The following is a 20,293-nucleotide window of genomic DNA, read 5'->3' on the forward strand; positions in this document are numbered from 1 at the left end:
ACATGATTTCTGGCTATGACCCTGGTTTCTTACCACAGCCTCTGACCTCTGACCCTGGCCTCTGACCTCAGCCCTGATTCTCTAGCTTGGCCCTGATCCAAAACTTAACTCCTGACAAGGAACTTACAAGTCATGATTTTTTTTTTTTTTTTGGCCACGCCGCGTGGCTTGTGGGATCCTAGTTCCCCGACCAGGGATTGAACCCAGGCCCCTACAGTGAGTCCCAACCACTGGACCGCCAGAGAAGTCCCCTGACATGGAACTTCTGAACCAGGAGCCCCAATCTTTTAAAGATTCATTTCTTGACCCCTGACCCAGAACCCTAACTGTCCATATCGGGGACCCTGGTATTTGACCTGGTCCTCTGACCCTTTGTTTAAGGAACTCAGCCTTCTGACCAGTTTCTAACCCATGACCTAACCCTCTTCAAGGCTCCAGAAATTCAGACTCCAGCCTGGAGGACTCCACCTCAGCCTGAGATTCTGACCCGTTAGGATGAACCTCTGGCCTTGTGACCCCGAGAAAACTGAGCTCTGACTCCTCCCCACTCCAGAAAACCATGACCCTCTGAGATCTCCCTCTGAGACCATCAGGTCCAGGGACCGGAGATCTCCCTCTGAGACCATCAGGTCCAGGGACCGGAGCCCCAGGCCCGCCAGACCCACCAGCCAGCCGCTTCATCCACGAGGCCTCGTCGATGCCCAGGTTGTTGACGATGATCCGCAGGATGTTCCCCAGCAGGGAGTTGAGATGGTCGGAAGTGATGGCTGTGCAGGGTGGAGGGGCCCCTGCAGGCAGGGCAGGCGGGGGTGCCTCGGGTCCGCGCTCCCACCAGCGGGGCAGGTAGCTGCACAGCATGGGCAGCGTGATCTCGATGACGTGCGGCATCTCTGTGTAGCGGGCCCCCCCGACTCAGCCAGCCCCCCGATGTCCTGCCATGAGCCGCTCCAGCACCGGGATGTCAGGACACATCTCCTCCACGCTACTGGGGAGGCCCCAAGACTGGGGTGTGGGGAGGGGGTCAGGGCATGCCAACCCATCGTGCCCAGACCTCAGTGTCCACACCATAACCCAGAGCACCCACAAACTCTGGGGTTCCCCAATCTGGAGCGCCCCCAACCTGAGAAATCCTCAGCCCCTCAGAGCCCCGACTGGGCCACACTACCCACAGTGGGTCTCCCTGGAAACCGGTGCAGGTGGAGTATAACCCTGAACGGCTGCCCCAGCCCCGCCCGACTTACTGGCCCGCTCCCGGGGAGATTTGGTGGTGTACACTGAGCAGGCGTTATACTCGTTCAGCTGAGGTTCCAGGAACGCCACCGGCATGGCCGCTGCCAGGCAGGCGAGGCACTCGCCCAGGGCTGGCCGAAGCCTGGAAGACGAGGCTGTGCTCAGCTCCCACGCCCCCGCCGCCCTGTCCTGGATCCCAGTCCCTTCCTCCACAGAAGTGCCTCTCCCCAGGACACTTTGGGGCAGAGATGCCATTCACTGGTGGTCACCAATGCGGCCGGGCTCCCTGGGTTTCCTGAGTGCCCTTTTGCTCTACCGGTGATTCTGGCACTGCCAGCGGCCCTCCCCAGTGCCCCCAGCATGCCTGGCTCCTGTGGGCCGCCAGGGTTTCTGCGTACCCCCTGCCAGCCCAGAACAACCTGCCATCCCGGCCGCCAAGCGCCTGTGCCCACCTGGCCCCCAACCAGTGGCCTCCACTTTCTTCACTGGCCTTCCTCCGTGCGCCCTCACGTGGCCATCCTGAGGAACTGCAGCGGCCACGATGCGGACGTCTTTTGAAGACTTTGACCATTTCCCGGCTTTTCATTCACCCCCACATTCTCCTGTGCCCTCCCCTCCCTGGGCCCCCACAGTATCCACCCCAGCCCCAAACTATGGCTGTCTCTCCTTACTTTTCCACGTAAGGGTTCTTGGTGGTTCCCAGAGAGTAGATACTGCACAGGGTTCGGTAGCAAGAGACCTGGACATCATCCACTGAGGGAAAGAGGGAGGGTGAGGGTCCGTACCGGTTCTTCTCTAACCCCCTCCCTTGTCTCCAAATGACGGGTAAGAGCAGGGGTTGTAGAGCCAGGCTGCCATTTACAAGTTTTGTTACTTGAGCAAGTACCAGCTCTCTCGCGGCCTTAGTTTCCCTCTCTGTAAAATGTGGATAATTATAGTATCTTCCTCATGGGGTTGTTGTGATTGATTAAATGAGTCAATACTCAGAAAGCAACTGGAACAGGGCACACAGGAGGCACTCAATGAAGGCTAGCTGTTCTTGGAGAGGAGTCACGGATCTCTTGATGATAGTGATGGACACTCTCTCCAGCAAATGCAAACAGACATCCAATTGTGACTTCAATATTGGTAATCCACATACCCCCCACCCCAGAAGGCCAGGTTAAGAACCTCATCAACTTCCTAAATGTCATGAGGCAAAAAGAGGGCAGGGGGACTGTTCTAGATTGAAAAGAGACGACAGAGACATAACAACCAAATGCAATGAGAGAAACTTCACTGAATTCTGAATTAAAAAAAAAAAATCAAAGACATTTTGAGGGTAATAGGGAAATTTAACTGTAGTCAGGTTAGGTGTGATACTGATATTGTGGGTACACGAGAGAACGTTCTGTAACATTCAGGTGTTGCAGGCTGAGTATTTAGGGATGAGGTGTCACTGTGTGTGTGCAACTCACATTCAAAAGTTCAACAGGCTTCCCTGGTGGCGCAGTGGTTAAGAGTCTGCCTGCCAATGCAGGGGACACGGGTTCGAACCCCGGTCTGGGAAGATCCCACATGCCACAGAGCAACTAAGCCCATGCACCACAACTACTGGCCTGCACTCTAGAGCCCACAAGCCACAATTACTGAGCCCGTGTGCCACAACTACTGAAGCCCGCGTGCCTAGGGCCCGTGCTCCGCAACAAGAAAAGTCACCGCGATGAGAAGCCCGCGCACAGCAACGAAGAGTAGCCCTCGCTCGCCGCAACTAGAGAAAGCCCGCGTGCAGCAGCAAAGACCCAATGCAGCCAAAAATAAATTAAAATAAATTTAAAAACAAAAAGTTCAACAAAAAGTTTGGAAATACTTTCACTCATAAAGTGAAAGGTAAAACAAATGGGGCAGATTGTTAACAATTCTCTTCTTTCTACTTTTCTGTATGTTTTAAAATTTTCAGAATAAAATGTTGGAGGGATTCCCTGGCAGTCCAGTGGTTCGGACCCCTTGCTCTCACTGCCAAGGGCTCGGGTTCGATCCCTGCTTGGGGAACTAAGATCCCGCGTGCCCCATGGCGCGGCCGAAAAAAAAATGTTGGAGCCGGGAAAGAACCCCATCCAAGTGCTACTTCTTTAAAAATTTTTGTCAATGTCAAATCAGCAGTGAGCTGAGACAGGCTTTCCCTACCCCTCAGTCCCCACAGCCCATCCTGGATGCCTCCGACCCCCTGGGCCCCTCACAACCACCGAACCCCAAACTGACCTTGGCATCTCCCTCAAACTTGTTATTTCTTCCAACTTGTCTCATGGAGGCCCCACTGTCCCCAGGTCCCCAGGCCAGGGCCTCAATCTGGATGCCTCCTCTCTAGAGCCTATCTCCTCGGCCTCCAAGACATCTCTCCTACCAGCCCTTCCTGTCCTTTCCTGCCTCTGCCATGCTCTACCTCTTGTAGGGCTTTTTGAGTACCTGAACATACAACGTCTTCACCCCCTACTGGGTGCTTTATCTTGCCCGTGCCTCATTAACAGCACTATGTTACACACAAGATCCCGGCTGGGTCACACACTGTAGGTGCCATTTGGTAGGATAAATACAGCAGACACTGCCGATTGACTCCCAATACCTGCTCTTACCTTCTTCCTGCTCTCCTCTTCTTCCTGGTAAGAGACCTCCATACTTAGCTCAATACATGAATAAAGTCTACCATCCTAGCCTTCCTTACAGTGACATGTGGCCATATGCTAAGTTCCGGCCAATAGGATAAATGTGAGCAGAAGTGATGTGGGCCGTTTCTACGTTGTTCCTTTAAAAGAACTGAGGTGCCCTCCTCTGTTTTCTCTTGTCTCCTACTGGCTAGAATGAGAAGGTGATGGTGCACCCTCTTGGACCATATGGATAAAGGCAACATTTCAGGGATGGCAGAGCAACAAGATGGAAGGAATCTGGGCTTCTGACATCATGATCAACCTACCAGCAGACTGTTACATGAAAAAGAAATATATCTGTCACTTGTTTAAGCTACTGTGATTTAGGTTCTTTTGTTAGAGCTGTGGAATTAATGCTCTGATTAACTCATTCTCTTACCTACCAATTTTCTGAAATGAATGCACACTTTGCTTATGGCAATGTATCCTCTCAATAAATATAACACTGAAACACCTGCAGATTCTATCAGGCACACTGGGATGGGTGGTGTTGGTTGAACTGACACCTCCCCCCCCCCAACAACAACTGCCCTTGGGATCAGGAGCCCTTACAGATAACATCGTCTCCAAACTGGTGCTGGGCGATGTGCTGGAAGAGGGTGGTGAGCACAGGCAGCAGGGCCACGGTGGTGTAGGTGAGGTTCTGGCCCACACCCTTCACCTGCGTGCGTGTCTGCGACACCTTGCCTAGCCGCAGGTTCTCCACCATCTTCTCGATGTCCTCCGAGGCACTCTCAAAGAAGGAACGGAGGCCAGCCTTCACGATCTCGGGGCCAGACTTCATCACGGTCCTAACAGGGAAGTCGGGGCAAACCAGCTCCAGAATCTGAGATTCAAGATTGAGGGGAGTCTAGGAGCACAGGGTTGGGGGTGGGAGCACACTTAGAATGGGAGTGGGGCACCACGACCCTTAGCCCCACCTGGCATCCAGGGAGCGTGCCAGGATATGAAGGACAGTTGACCACAGCTGGGGCATCCGTCCCTGGGGGAGGAAGTTGGGCTTGGGTGAAGAAAGGGTTATGGGGACAGTACCTCCCTCTACAGCCAACTCAGCTGATCTCTCTTCATCCATCCCCACCCCACCTAGACTCCATAGGCCCCTGTCCTTCCCTCATCCTGGCTGTGATCCCTCTGCCTGTCCCTCCCCCATCCTGGCCCTGACCTCTGGCCGTCACCGTCTGGTGATGAGTCTGAGAGTTCCATGACGGCAGGGCCCAGGACTATCCCATCACTGCTCTGTCCCCAGGACCACCCACTCCACGTGCAAGTCCAGAGGAAGAACACAGTGAAAGTTGTTCAGATTAAGGCATGAACCGGGGCCGTATTTCTTCAGGGCGAGGTTGGAAGAGGGGAAGAGAGGGAAGATTGGGGAGAAGGGCTCGGGAGCAGAGCTACTTACCAAAGAGAGAGACTCGGTGACGGACAAGAGCGGCAAGCTTGCAGAAGAGGCTGAAGAAAGAGAAAGAAACAGGACAGGAGAAACAGGGAGCGAGGACACCAAGGGGACACAATGAGAGGAGGAGGGACAGGGAAGACGGGGGAGAGGGACAGAAGACAGAGCCAGGAGGAAAAAGGATGATGGGGGAGAAAACGAAGGAGACAGAGGGGGTGCAGAGGGGCAGAGAGATGAACCGGCTTGAAAGTCACAAGCAGTAACTGGTATGCTGGGGGTGGGGAGTCCGGTCTGCCATTCTGACAGGGTGACCAATTAGTCCCAGGTTGCCTGAAAGTCCCATGTCCTGGGGCACACCAGGACGGTTGGTCACCCTATAGCCCTTCCATCACCTCTGCAGGTAGACTGATCAGTGCCCAGCACCTAGGACAGAGCCTCTAAGGTCCAAGGGTGGGAGGAAAAGATCCAGGATTACAATGCCGTGAGGTCAGGGGTGTGAGTCACAGGTCCCAGGGGGGCGCACCTGGTGATCATTTCCTTCTCCTTGTTGGAGGCGTGGCCACCACTGCCCAGCAATTTGGCTGGTGTGGACAGGAAATAGAGGCAGTGGTTGGTGAAGTACTGGTTGATCAAAGGCAGCAGGATCTGGGGGCGTGGGGAAGAGATGAAGGGGATTGGGTGAAGAGAGAGGAGAGCCCACCAGTCCCCAGCCTCCTCCAGCTTCTGAGCCCGCCTCTCACCTTGGCAAAGAATTTAATCTCCTGTTCGTGAGGGGACTTTTCCACTCGTCCACTGCTGACCACAGCCTCTGGTGGGGGAAGGCAAATAGGGGTCATGGTGGCTTCAAGGCTAGGGAACTCAGGGTTTTCTGAGGGGGCAGAGTTGGGATATGATAGGAGATTGCCTCCTGGTATGAAGTCACTTGTATTTGGCTTTGAGGTAAACCTCTCTCCCCTATCTTTCATCTGATCCCCCTAACTCCTTGATCAAACCCTTCCTGAGGCTGAAAATGGGGAGGAGGACAAACTGGGATGGGGTAAGGCCATGGAACATCGCCCTCCTCACCAATCACAAGTCCTTTTCTTTCTGAACTTCAATGTCTGGCACTAAGTAGATGTGGAATGAATGAATGAAACAAGAAGTCAATGTAGACAGATTAGATTCAACTTTAAAGTGGAAATCTGTTTCAGTCATCATCATCATCATCGTAGTGACGGTAACAATTCATATTATTAAACTAATAGTACTATTAAAATAATAATAATAATAAAAAATGAGGCTCCAATTACTAAACACTCGCTATGTCCCCTGGCACTGTGAGACATGTTCTTGCACAATCTCCTCCCAACCTGGAGGCCTGTATACTTGGTCCTTCATTCCCATTTTACAGATGAGGAAAGTGAGGTGAAATAGCTCACTCCAGGTCACTCAGCAAATAAGTGACAGAACTGTAGCTGGTTATGGTGAACAGAATCCCCCTTTCACAGATGAGCAAACTGAGGTTCAGGGAGGAGAGGGAATTGCCAGGAGGCTGTGCAGCATGGAGGTCTGGCTCACGTGGGAGTTGGGGTGAGATGTATGAGTGAATCCTGCTGGGCCACTCACTCACCTGAAGGGAATTTGGGGGTTCCTGGGTGGCTCTTAAGGGGAATGCTGGGGCTCTCTAGGGGAAGCAGGAAGGGATCATAGGGGCCCCAGCTGTGATTCTTAGTGATATATAAGAGGCATCTGTGGGGCATCCCAACAGCCTCAGCCTTCAAAATAGATCCAGAATCTGCCCAGTTCTCACTCTCTTCTGCTCCTGCCCCCCTCAGTCTGCTCCCACAGGCAGCCAGAGGGAGCCTGTGAACACCCAAGGCAGATCAGGGCCCTCTCCTGCTTAGAATGCTCCCGTGGCACCATCTCACTCACAGCAAAAAGCCACAGTCCTCACCATGGCCTGCAAAGCCTGTCATGATCTGCCTGTCACTGACCCCATTTCCTCTCACTCTTCCCCTCTGTCGCTCTGCTTCAGCCACATGGGCCTCCTGATATGCACGCACATCAGCGACCTCTGCACTGGTTGTTCCTCTCCCTAAAATACTCTCCCCAGATGACCACACAGCTCTCTCCCCAGCTTCCTGGAATACTCTATTTATTTATTTGACCGCACAGCAGGGCACGTGGGATCTTAGTTCCCCGACCAGGGATCAAACCCATGACCCCTGCAGTGGAAGTGCAGCATCTGAACCCACAGGACCGCCAAGAAGTCCTGGAACACTCCGTTTAAAATTACAACCGGCCCCCACTCCCAACCCTCTTTAGCTAGCTCTAGTGTATTCCTCTTCCCACAACACTAATCGCTTTCTGACACACTCAGTGATCTCCTTATTTCCGACTTTAAATGGCTGAATCCACCACAGGAATGTAAGCTGCAGGACGACAGGGATCTTTGTCTTCTTGTTCACTGTCTTATTGTCAACCCCTAGAACAATGTCTGGCACAATGATTAGATGAGGGGAGGAAGGAGAAATGAATGAACTGGGTGCCTTTGTGAAACTGCAGCTAGGGCGGGGACGGGGAGGGAATTCTCCGTACCCAGATGGGCGATAAACTCCTGAGAAATGTCCATCCAGCGGAGCAACTGCTGCAGGAAGCCGAAGGCGAACCGTTTCTCAATGGAAGACGTGTCCAGTTCCATGTCCTTAAGGCCCCTGCGTGCAGGCAGAACGAGAGGTCAGCCCAGACGCAGAGCCGCCGTGTTTCCCGCCTCTTTCCAGTTCGGCCTGGACTCCCCCAGGCCCTGCCTCCGCTTTCTAGGCCCCACCCTTCTTAGGCTCCTCCCCTCTCTGGCCCCACCTCTGCCCCAGGCCCCACCCCTCTATGGCCCTGCCTCTGCTCCCAGGCCCCTCCCCCATCATCTTCCTCTCTCTGTCTCCGCCTCCGCTACCTAGGACTCACCTATCCCAGCTTTTGCCGGGGTTCCGCCCACTTTCCCTACCCCTCCCGGGACAGTCTTCCAGCCCGCTTGCCTGGTGACCGCGTAGCCGTTCATCTGCAGGAACTTCAGCAGCTCCTGGGCCTTCTCTCTATCTCGTGCCTTCTCCTTGGCCGTGAGCGTGTCGTAGGGAACCAGCAGGGGGTGGGTCCCACCACCTGGCGCAGCAAAGACCAGAAATCAGGGGAGTGGGGGGGACCCAGGCCGCTCATTGAAGTGGTTCCTGAAGTTCAGGGTGTGCATAATTATAGTAATAAAGACAGAGATAAGGAATAACCAAACATTGCTTTCAGAGAGGCTCCTCACATCCTCACCACAGCCCATAAGGGTAAATGCTGTGATTATCCCATTGTAGAGACACAGAAACGAAGGTTCAGTGGGGTGAAAGCGACTGTTCAAACTCAACACAACTCTAACCCAGGCCCTTATGACTCCGGAGCCTGTGACTAGGGGACTACGGTGAAGGGGGAGTCTGTGCGGCGTGGGGGTGGGTGCCTCACCCTTGGCTTCCAGCTCCTGTTTCTTCTTCCGTCCCCATGTGTTGTGGTAATTTTCCGCCAGTTGTTCTGACCATGGCCTGGGAGAGGATGCAAAGGGTCAAAGCCCACATCAGAGGATGTCTTCCTCTCCCAACAGACACCTCCATTCCCCGAATAAAGGATCAGAAGACTCACCTGCAGCTCCCGGGACAGGGTAACTCCGGTGAGGTCGGGGGGCTGGGGGGTTGTAGCCTTCCCGTGGATCATAGGTCCTGGGGAGACCAGGGAAAGATGGACGGACTAGCGGGAAGCCCAGCCCCCAGCCAATTTATCCCCCCTACCTGGCCCTACACCCCTCCTCTGTGCCCTCTCCTTAAGTCCCTGTCTCTAAGCCACCCTCCTCTCTTCTGCCCTTTGCAGTTCTTCAGACCCATGCCCTCTCCCTTCCCAGATCTCTCAGCCTTCTCCTGCACCCCCTCCTGGCCTTCCCCCTTCTGCTGACCCCACCTTTTTCCCCGTGGCCCTTATCCCCCTCTCGACCCCACCTCCTGCCTGGCCCCACCCTCTCCTGGCCCTGCCCCTTATTCCAGCCGCTCACCACCCCCTCATGACCCCGCCCCCCTGTCCCAGGCCCCGCCTCCACCTGGGCACTTTGGGATATCTTCCGGGTTTTTTTCTTCTCCGTCTTCTCCTCCTCACCCTCCCTGGCTTTCTCTATCGTCCATTCCCAGGCAATCATGGCCTTCAAGGACTCCTTGATGGCCAGCGGTAAATCTCTTTGTCCTGGAGTGGACAGGAAGGAGTGGAGTTGGTGGAATGGGGTGAGAGGGAGGTGGAGGTAGGAGCCCCTGGCTCAGCCTCACTGGCCTCCAGTGTCCAAAAGGGGAAAGCCCTGACCATGTGGCTAGGAATGGTCCAGTCTGAATTCAATCCAGGTGTCTTACCTGTTCTGTAACAGAGCTTCCCAAACTCTCATTATCCCCTTTTATATGTGAGACTCAGAGAAGTTAAGTTGTATGGTCAAGGAATCAAACCCAGTCTCTCCAACTCTAAGAGAAGGGACACTAGGAGTCTGGGGTCTAGGGGAGGCAGCCAAGTTTGAGGGAAGGCAAAGTCCATGGATGGGGAGCCTTAACCCGCAGATCCAGCTAGATCCAAGCCCATGAAGCTGCCTCACCCCTCCCTGATCCCCCAAATTTTGGACCCCCACCTTGGGCGCCAAGGCTTGGTCACCTTCTCTGAAAACGTCTTGTAGGGCCTCAGCATGGGATGGGTCTTCAGTTCCTCATCTATGTTCTCCCCATAGGACCAGTTGTTCTGGATCTGGAGGTGGAGAGGGGACAGGTGGGGGCAGTGTCACTATGGAGCGGGGCATGGGAGCAGGATGAGGTGTGGACACACACTGAGAGGGAACCCTGGAGGGGCTGAGGGTTCCAGAGGAGGCTGTGAATCCCAGGAAGAGTTATGGGTCTCAGGGAAATCTGGGGCCCTCCGGGAGAATCTGGGTCTGGGAGAAAGCTGGGGTCTTGAGGAAGGCTGGCAGGGGTGGGGGTTCCTGGGGAGGGGAGGACCATGACGCCAACCTTGTCGAAGGCCCACTTCTCGTGTGTGTACTCCGCAAACTTGTTAATGAAGGAGTCCAGCTTCTCTGGGATGATCACACTATTAGTAGGGTGGGGTCAGCAGATGTCAGGGCTGTGGCCCCTCCTTCCACCTCTGAAACCTCTCCTTCTCCCAGCCCCCAGGCCCCCCTCCTGCCCCCAGGCCTTACTTGAGGGTCTCCACAGGCCTAGGATCAAAGTTGCCTTCGGCGTCCACCGTGGCCCTTTTCTCAGCCTTGGATGAATATGAGGCGTCCACGTAGTCGGGGGGCAGGGCCCCTGCGATGGCACACAGGCAGGGCATAGCCATGCGGTACAGCTCTGGGTCATATTTCTGGGGAGGTCAGGGCGGGGGGGGGGGTCACTGCAGGCCTGACGGAGCCTTCAAATCCTGGAGCACCAGGACTTCAAACTCACCCCTCCAATCATCACCCCTCTTTCTTGAGCCCTCAGACATGAAGTATGGTCTCTCTCCCTGAAACCCAAACCTCAGACCCACCTGGACTCTCAAACCACCCCTGTGCTACCCCCTCCAAGCCCCCAAACTAGACGCCCATTCCCTCTTCCATAATGTTCAAACCAGAGACCCAACTCATAGATTCTCCTAGATCCAAACCTGCGGAACTGCCTCCCTCCCTGAACCCCCAACTTTGAGGATTTCATTCTGGATCCCTGACTTCGGGCCCCAGACCCTCCAAACAGGCTTCTTTTAGGGCCCTTGGGTGCCCAGACCTTATGGGCCAGAGAGTCAAAGATGCCCCAGAAGAGTTTACGGGTGAGGTGCAGCTCTTCCTCCGAGGTGACCCCATAGTTGGCCCAGCCTGTGGGGAGGCAGTAGTACTTCCAACAACGCTCATAGTGGTTGGTGAGGAGCTGGGTGGGAACAAGGGGGGGACACACAAATGAGGGGCACATAAACAGGTGGCAGGCGAACGAAGGCCCTGGGAGGCCCTGGGGTGGGGGTGGGGGGTGGCAGTGCTTTTAAATTATGAAGGAGGTGTGGATTATGCAAATGATATGCTAATAAAGGGGGAAAGGCATGCATATTGGGAAGTGGTCCTGGACAGTTTATTATGTAAATTTGGCACTCTAATTCAGAGTCAGGATGGGCATTAAATCAGAGCTGGATTTGTCTGGTGTTCTTTATACAAATAAGCATGCAGATATTAATCCATGGGTAGGGTTATGTGCAAATGGGCATACGGATGAAGTGATCTGTGCTTATGTGAATTAACACGGCAAATAGAAACATAGGCAGCACCCCATGCAAACACGTGGTAGCTGGGAAGAGAGCCTCCACCAGCCAATATGCAAATTTGAAATGGGGGCTGATTTAGATGTATTATGCAAAATAGTTAAAATATCTGAGTTGGGGGTATCTCCTTATGCAAACTAGCATGCAAATGAAAATATAATAGGAGAGACAGTGTGCAAATATTCAGGATAGCTGTGGTACTATTTACTCATATAAATGCAGTCATTTGAATAGTGGAAGGCCGGTGGCCTAAGCATGCAAATAAGCATGCTAATTAGAAAAAGTGTGCCCCACGCAAATATATGCTAATTAAGGTGGGGGTTGGTTCACTGTTATGCGAATTAAACGCTAATTAGGGAGTGTTAGAGGCACCAATGACGCAAAGTGAATGTTAAAGAGGTTTCCATGGGGCCCGCTGCCCGCGCGTTTTCAGGTTAACTGGCCTAGGCGGTGTGATACAAATGAGCCCCATAGTCCGAGGGCGGAGCAAGCCGGTGGGTGGAGCAAGATGGTGGGTGGAGCATGGAAATACGCAAGCTGAAGAGGGCTTGCCCTCACCTTGAGCGGCATCTTGGCGAACTCGTTAAGGATGGGCACGTCGAACACCAGGCGCCGCAGCAGGTGCTGCAGCATGGACGGGCGGATGTACCTGCGGGGACATGCACAGGGCGGGGTTATCTCACCCTGAGGCCCGCCCCACCCGTAGCCCCGCCCACCAGGGTCCCGCCCCACCTGCAGAGCGCCATCAGGCATTCCTCGATGACGTCGCGCTGCGCCTTGGTGAGCGAGCGGCCGCGGGACAGGCGGTACACTGTGTGAAGCATGGAGTCCACCATGATGGCGCGATGCTCGGTTCCCGCAAAGAGTGGCGCACACTTGGTGATGAGCGGCAGCACCGCCAGGCACAGGTAACGGTTCAGCGCCAGCGCCATCTCCGTGGTGCTGAAAGTGGCCTGGGGCGCAGGGTGGGGACATCAAGCCCTGACACCCGCCCAGGATAACTCTGGGCAAACGACCCGGGCTTCTGATCTTCCCCTGAAACCTGCTTCTCCCAGACTCCACTACCCTTAGTACTTTGGACTATGCAAAATTTCAAATACACGCAAAAGTCCAGGAGCCAATGAATGAACCCTCATTACCCAGATTAGGCTGTTCTGCAGACACCCACCTTCTGCATGCTTTTCCTCTCTACCCTCGCCTTTTTTCCCGTAATATTTCATGCAACCCCCAGCCATATATCATTTTATCCAAAGATACTTCAATATGTATCTCCATTCAGACAAGTATCAATACTTCTATTTAACATTGCATGCTGCCATTATCACACCTCACAGAATTAACGAAATCTCTTAATAATCATGATCAGCTTTCTCTAATTGTCTCAAAAATGGCTTCGCATTTAGCTGCGATTGTTTGGATCAGGGCCCCAGGAAGAACCCCATACTGTACTTGGCTGACAGGTCTCTCCATCAGCAACTGTTCCTTTTCCTCCGCGCCCCCCCCCCCTTTTAAGGCTATTTATTTGCTGAAGAAACTGAGTCATGGGTCCAATGGAATTTCCTACATTTTGGCCTTGGTTGGTCGCTTCCCAGTGGTGTCAGTTAACTTGTTCCTCTGCCCCCTGTATTTCTGATAGACTGGTAGTTATAGATTCAAGTTCCGGGGTTCCCTTTCCCAATAGGGAACAGTCATTTCTCCCATCTTAAGAAGAGCCTTCTCTTGACCAAGTTCACCCAGGCAGCACATCGCCATTTCCCTGCCTCTTCTGTCACCAACTTGTGTAGACTGTCAACACTCGCTGTCTCCAATACCTCACCTCTCAGCCTCTCTCTGAGAGGGGCTCACTCTCTCTCTCTCTTTTTTTGGCTGCACCGCATGGCATATGGGCTCTTAGTTCCCTGACCAGGGGGCAAACTTCCACTGCGCCCCCTGCAGTGGAAGCGTGGAGTCTTAACCACTGGACCGCCAGGGAAGTCCTCCCAGGCTCTCCTAAACCCTTTCCCATAAGGCTTTAGCCCCACCACCTCACTGAAACTGCTTCCTCCATTTGGCCAAACCAATGGTGAGTTATCAGTCTTCATCTTAACTTGGCATTGTCACCTTCTATTATTATTGTCCTTGTTGTTGTGCATGGGTCTTTGTACCTCCACGGTGCTGAGCCATCACTGAGAATTCTTTTTTATAACCTGAGGTGTTGGAGATTTCCACCCACCCTTTCCCAGAACTCAGAGTTTTTCTTGGTTTTTGTTTTCTATCTTGATGGTGGGGGAGGGAGGATTATGATATGTACACAAGTTCAGAACAGACAAAAGTGCTGCCACTATTCCCCTGACACATCCCACTCTGGGGGCCGGGAGAGTGGCCAGACTGCTCACCGTGTCCAGCGAGGCGGCCGCCCGCATGTCGGGCAGGAAACCCACATCTAGCACATGCAGCAAGAACTCCTGGTTCTCGATGCCGTACACGCGGTCCAGGAAGAGCACCATCGACGCCTTGTGGTCCGGCACAAAGGATGCCGACATCTTTGGCTGTACCAGTGCCCCATCTGTGGGCAGGAGAGCGGGGTCAGGGCTGCCCTTGGGGCCCCTCTCCTTCCTCCCCAGCATCACTCCCTTGCTGAGTTCCGCCCCTCCGCACCTTTGCCCAGGGTGGGGATCTGCAGTGGGAGGCTGATGATGCCCACGAGGTCGTCCAGGGGCACGAGGGAGCGCAGGATGGCGCGGATCCGCAGGGCCTCGCCTTTGCCGGCTTGGATTAGCTGGAGAGGGGAGGTGGGCATGTCATCAGGCATCCCCTGCCCCATATGGTCATTCCCCCATTCCATCCCTTCCCAGCCCACTGGCAGGTAAAGACTCCGTCTCGTGGGGCTAACTCTGGAATTCCCAGCCCTGACCCCTCTGCCTGTGCTTCTCCCTGCAGCCCTGACTACCACTGGCTTTCATTGCCTGATCTCGCGCACTGGACTGAGAGCTCTGTGAGAGCGGGGCCAGGGACTCTCTCAGCCACTGGTGTGTCCCCAGCATTGCCTAGCCCAGGACCACACGCATAGCAAGAGCTACATCAATGCTGTTGAATGTCTGAATGAAGAGGTTCAAGGTTGGCTGTGCCCGCCCCCCAGCCCAGCCTTCAGGTCTCACATGCATCTCTGGTGCACAGCGTCCCAGCAGGTCGATCAAGGCAGCGTAGAAGGACATGATGGCATGTCCAAGGTGCACCCGGTTTTCCTCGGGGGGCTCCTCCCCGAAGCTGCAGGGGAAGGCGGGTGGTGTGAGGAGGCAGCGAGGGGCTCGGGGAGGGTGGTGGTTCTGTCGAGGAAGGGGCAGGAGACTCACAGCTCACGCCGCCGGTCCCTGCGGACTCCTGGGCCATCCCTCGCGGGGTCCTCGGAGATGCGGATGGCCTCTTCGATGGTGGCCAGCAGCCCCGAGCTGCCCTCGCCCCGCAGGGCAGGCCCGAAGCACTCAGGCTTGCGGATCAGCAGACGCACCACCACGTTGGCATTCTCCTCCACGCTCTCACCTGGCGGCTCGCGGGGTCAGGAGGCCTCATGAGCCACTGCCCAGGGTCCCTGCCTGGACAGCCCCTGACCTGGCACTTCAGGGGTGAACGTCAGGCCCCCGTTGACCTCCAGACCCTGCCCCGCGCCCACTTGGAGGCATCCCTGCCCAGGCCAGGCCTGTGGCCCAGGATGTGGGCCACACCCGAGGGAGGCTTTGGCCAGTGACCCCCAGCCTCCCGCCCTATTACCGTCACCCCTTGCCTCACCGTTGACGAAGACGGCGAAGCGCAGGAAGTCCAGGTAGCGCTCGCCGCCGCAGGGGTTCCAGCCGATGTCTGGGTACCCTTTGGCCAGGAGTATGGGGCAGCTTTGGAGGCCACAGCCTGCCAGGTAGGACACCACCTGGGGGCACAGGAGGCTCAGCCAGAGACTATACCCACACCACCTTCCTCCCCAAGGCTCAAGTCCTTGCCCATCCCTGGAGCTCCACAATCCAATTTGGATCCCTCAGCAAACAATAACCCTCATCCTCCACCATCCTTTCCCACCTGGACCATCGCAGCCACCTCCTCCCTGGGCTCACTGTTCCCTTCAACCCCTAGTCTGTCCCCCACACAGTCAGAGAGACCCCTACTGTCTCACTTAGGGCTAAAGCCAGAGCCCTCGCTGTGGCCTACAGACCCTCCACACAATCTGCCCTTGTCAACTCCCTGCCCTCACATCCTAGCACTCACCCTGTCTCCCTCTGCTCCAAGCACACTGCTCTCTCTGCTGTTCCTCGGACTCATCAGGTTCACTCCTGCCTCAGGGCCTTTGCACTGGCTGCTTCCCAGCTTGGAATGCTCTTCCCCCTCATGTCCATATGGCCCCCATCTCCTTCAGAGCTTTACCTGAAGGTCACTTTCTCAGTGAGGCTTTCTCTGACCACTTGTGTCTAAACTCAGACACCCTCCCGACACTTGATATTTCTCTCTCCCCTGCTCACGTTTTCTCTTCCTTAACACTCGTCACTAGCTAATACACCACATATTTTACTTGTTTATTATCCATCCTCCCAACTAGAATGTCAGCTTCACAAGGACAAGGATTTTTGACTCTCAATCACTGTCATACCCCTACTGCCTTGGATGGGTCCTGACACATAGTAGATGCTCAAAAACATTTGTTAAATAAATAATACTATAATGGTAGATAACTGTTAGAGAGTGCTTACTGCTTTGTAAATGCTTTCGTGAGTTAACTTGTTTAATCCTCAGAACAATTGTGTGAAATTGTTTCTATTATATTCATTCTACAAATGAGGAGATGGAGGCCTGGAGAATTTAAGCCACTTGTCCAAGGCCACAGAGCAAGAGAGTGGGGCCGGGAGTAGGGGCGGGGAGTTGAATCTAAGTTGCTGAGCTCCAGAGCCCATGCCTTTCACTGCTACACACAGAAGCAGGGAGCACAGAGGGCCAAGAAACGTGCCAAGCCCACGTGGCTGGGGAGGGTGGGTGTGGATTTTCACTCAGCCCTGTGAGCGAGTGACTGGGTCCTGTCCCTTTGCTGCAAATTATTCCCCTTCTGATTCAGTTCTGGACCATGCACAATGGCACCCATAGAGTGGGACCCAAATCAGCAGGTGCCCCAAGGGGCCAGGTATGGGCCAGGCCTTCTCCCTCCACACCTTCTCCAGATCCTGCTCCTGCAACGCCAAGGCCAGCTCGTTGTTGTCGATGACGGAGGCAGCTGCCACATCCAGGGGCGTGGAGCCCTGCATACCTGTGGGGGTGAGAGGCGGTGAAAATGCTCTTCGGAGGTGCCTAGCTGACTGTCTCACTTTTGCTTGCCTCACCTCCTCCAGGAAGCCCTCCTTGACCACCCCTTTTCCAGCCTAGGTCAGGTGCCTCCTCTGACTGTGCTTCTCCATCCCAGGCCTGACCAGTCCAGGCTGACACTGTCTGGGATGGGTTTGTCTACCCCACTCCACTGCGAACCCCATTTGGGCCAGGGCCAGGGCTGTCTGGGTATCCCCAGCCCTGCTCCTTACAGGTCCAGATCCAGGGTGAGTTAAGAGTGAGTATTTGTTAAATGACTAAGTGAGCCAGCGGAGAGTGGGGCCAGCCTGGGTGGACCGCCACGAGTGGGCTCGGGGTTCCTCACCCAGGCCGATGCCGCTGTTCTCCAGCAGGTAGCTCAGGTGGTCAAACATGGAGCGCTGGTTCTGCCGGCTGATGCGGCAGAAGTAGCAGAGGAAGCGGCAGCAGCTGGTCACCATCTTGGGGAAGCGGATCTCCTGGGCAAGCAGGGTGGGCTGGTGGTCAGTGCCTGCCCTCCGGGGCCCCCTCCCCTGAGCTCCCTGGCCCACGCAGCCCCCTTACCTTGGATTCGCCACCCCCAAGGACATTCACCATGACCTCCATGACTGTCTCATGCATGCCCAGCGCCCGCATCAGGTTCGGGTGTTGGTAGAAGACTTTGTTGTTCATGATGTTCCTGTGGACAGGTAGAGTGCACGGAGGCAAGTCCAGGGAGAGCCTCCAGACCCTTGCAGGAGCCATCACCACCACTGTGGTAAAAGTTAACATCTACTGAACTCCTAGTCTGTGCCCGGCACCGCTCCCTTTACAGATCTGAACTCATTCAATCCTTATGTCCACTCTGGGAGGCGGGAACCAGAATTGTCCCTCTCTCACAGACAAGGAAACCAGAGGATCCAAGGCAGGCTCCCCTGGGGCGGAGATCTCTATCACGTTGCATGTTGTAACCCCAAGTGCCTAGAAAGGGCCTGGCACGCAGCAGGTGCTCAGCAGATGTTTGCTGAGTGAATGAATGAATGAGGCTCACTTGGCACTGAGTGCTCACGACTATTGTTATCATTATTATTACCGTTATTACCGCTACATGAGCTCACTGAAGCCGCACCACAACTCTTCAAGATAAGCGTGGCTCTTCCCCAGTTTAGAGATGAAGAAACCGAAGTTCAAAGAGGGTAAATCTTGAGCCAAGAGTCACAGGTGAGTAGGAGCTGTTACCCAGGGGTGGGTGGAGAGGTAACGGGGCGGGGGGTGGACATTACCTAGGGAGATGGGCTAGCTGCTCATCAGGGAGGAGCACACCCCCCTGAGGATGGGGCAGAAGTGGGGAAGGACACATTATTGCATCCAGACAAGCTTGAGCCGGAAGGTCTCCCCTCCCTTCCCCGGGGACTGCAGCGTCAGGGGGAGGGGCGGGGCCTCACCCAATGCTCTGGATCATGAGGTTTTCCTCCTGGAGGCCCATCTGCACGATGAGCAGGGACCGGATCTGGCCAAGGCACTCAAGCAGGCTCATGGTGTCCTCCACGGAGGAGGGTGAGATAGTATAGGCCCGGGGCAGGGCACGCAGCAGCTCCCCAAGCCCATCGTACTGCCGGTGCAGGAGGCTGAACATGGCCCGTACCAGCTCGGGGCTCTGCACGAAGTCCTCTTGGGCCCAACGCACCACTGTGTGGGACACCAGCTCCTGCAGCGACTCTGGGAAGGGGACACAAGGGTAGGAGCACTCTTCCTGGCCAGGGCCTTGAGCGAAAACGGTACAGAGGGCGCCCCTCTTTCCAGAGGGCTTCTCAGTTACTAACCACCCACCCCCCGCCCTCCCCCTGCCAGGAGGGGGCAGATTCTGGCAGATTTTGTTCTGTGGCTCTAGGAGTCTCCCTATCCTCTTCATCCTATACCCAGACCGTAAGTGTCCCCCTAAAAGCTTTAAGAGGAAAAAGCATTTGTTTCACTGCAAAGTACCAGGGCATTATTCTGAGCACCTTTGAAAGTGCAAGTGGTAATTCCATTTGTTCTGTAAAAACACTGCTGATTTTTCATCATGGGAGACAACAGACACAAAGAAAAACTGTGAAGACTTTGGTGTCATCTGAAAATTATGTCAAAAATGAACTCTTTTATTTTCCCTGGCGATGTCCCCAGGACTCTCCTCTCCTATATCCAGCATCCATTTCTCTCCCTGTCTCTCTTTCTCTCCCAATACTTTTTCTTCCCAGGATTTCTGGGAGAGAAGACAGATGTCTCCTGTGTCTCAGGGTCAGGAGGAACCTTCCTGCACTGGCACTGAATGATGGTGTCAGTTCATGACCTGTGACATGTCCTACCTTCCTTCCGTCTGCTCTACACGATCTGGACCCATCACTTCTGACTTCATATTCTGTACCTCTCCTCCGGCTCACTCTGCTCCAGCCACACTGGTCTCTAAACGCACCAAGCATCTTCCTGCCTCAGGGCCTTTGCACTGGCTGTTCCCTCTGTACCAATCATCTTTCCCCAGATCTTTGCATACCTCACTCCCCCACTCCAACCTCTCCATCTTTGTCCCTCTCTCTCCTCTCACTCAGCTTTAGTTTTCTTCTTAATATGTGTGGCCATCTGACATTATGGTACATGTATATTGGTATCTTTTGTAATATTCTAAACTCCTTGAAGGCAGGGGCTTTGACTCTTCCCCCTATTACATTCCCTGGCCCTACCAACAGTGCCTGGCCCGGAGTTGGCCCAATGAAATTTCTTGAATGTTATAGAATAAACCCTCCACCAATGTTAGGGACTCTGTCCTTGTTATATGGTGTTAATATATAGTTTGCCTAATGACCCACGGGCCCAACATTTATCATGACTGCTTTCCTAACCCCTCAGCATAGGAATCATTTCACCAAGAAATAAGGGAAAAACAAAGAAAAGCCACAAGTACGTGGAAGCCATGGTGGTGCAGGAGTTGCCCCATCCCAAGGTTGGATGTATGCCTCTGCTCTGGCAGCCACGCACCACACTGTTCCAACACACACACCGTGCAGCCCCAACTTTGGGGCCACGCCTCCAGCATGCCTCCCCTCTCACCCCTCTCTCCACTCCTCCTCTCTCATTAATACCCATCCACCCGTCCCTTGGGCTACTCCTGGTGGCCTTTCTTGGACCCAGAAACTCCCCAAGCGCAGGGCTGCTTGGCCCACCCCTGTGCCATCCCTGGTGGCCCCAGTCCTCACGGGGTTTGTGCTCCTCAGCAGGTGGCTCCTCCTCCGGTTTCTCCTCCTTCTTCTTCAGCAGCCGTACCTTCTCCAACAGGCTCATCAGGCGGCTGCCCAGGGTGGCTTCTTCCTCTGGTTCTTCCTCCTCCCCCGCCAGCTGAATTCCTGGAGGTGGTCAAGAAGAGAGA

General features: G+C 54.6%; 1 protein-coding gene across 1 annotated transcript in view; it reads right to left on the minus strand.

The window, feature by feature from the left end:
- Positions 1-20,293, minus strand: part of RYR1 (ryanodine receptor 1) — a 118,099-nt gene that overhangs the window by 54,101 nt on the left and 43,705 nt on the right. Inside the window, 32 exon segments of the mRNA XM_032611825.1 lie at positions 640-1,002; positions 1,246-1,372; positions 1,902-1,983; positions 4,467-4,705; positions 4,835-4,866; positions 4,868-4,896; positions 5,314-5,363; positions 5,831-5,952; positions 6,048-6,115; positions 7,885-8,000; positions 8,319-8,442; positions 8,785-8,859; positions 8,958-9,006; positions 9,008-9,035; positions 9,396-9,522; positions 9,525-9,546; positions 9,997-10,086; positions 10,347-10,425; positions 10,535-10,698; positions 11,097-11,237; positions 12,178-12,268; positions 12,352-12,572; positions 13,995-14,164; positions 14,257-14,377; positions 14,757-14,865; positions 14,952-15,138; positions 15,385-15,520; positions 16,785-16,879; positions 17,261-17,393; positions 17,479-17,593; positions 18,339-18,612; positions 20,124-20,270. Of these exon segments, the coding sequence (XP_032467716.1) occupies positions 640-1,002; positions 1,246-1,372; positions 1,902-1,983; positions 4,467-4,705; positions 4,835-4,866; positions 4,868-4,896; positions 5,314-5,363; positions 5,831-5,952; positions 6,048-6,115; positions 7,885-8,000; positions 8,319-8,442; positions 8,785-8,859; positions 8,958-9,006; positions 9,008-9,035; positions 9,396-9,522; positions 9,525-9,546; positions 9,997-10,086; positions 10,347-10,425; positions 10,535-10,698; positions 11,097-11,237; positions 12,178-12,268; positions 12,352-12,572; positions 13,995-14,164; positions 14,257-14,377; positions 14,757-14,865; positions 14,952-15,138; positions 15,385-15,520; positions 16,785-16,879; positions 17,261-17,393; positions 17,479-17,593; positions 18,339-18,612; positions 20,124-20,270 (3,926 nt within the window).

Source organism: Phocoena sinus, chromosome 19, assembly GCF_008692025.1.
Source record: "Phocoena sinus isolate mPhoSin1 chromosome 19, mPhoSin1.pri, whole genome shotgun sequence".
Classification (NCBI taxonomy): Eukaryota; Metazoa; Chordata; class Mammalia; order Artiodactyla; family Phocoenidae; genus Phocoena; species Phocoena sinus.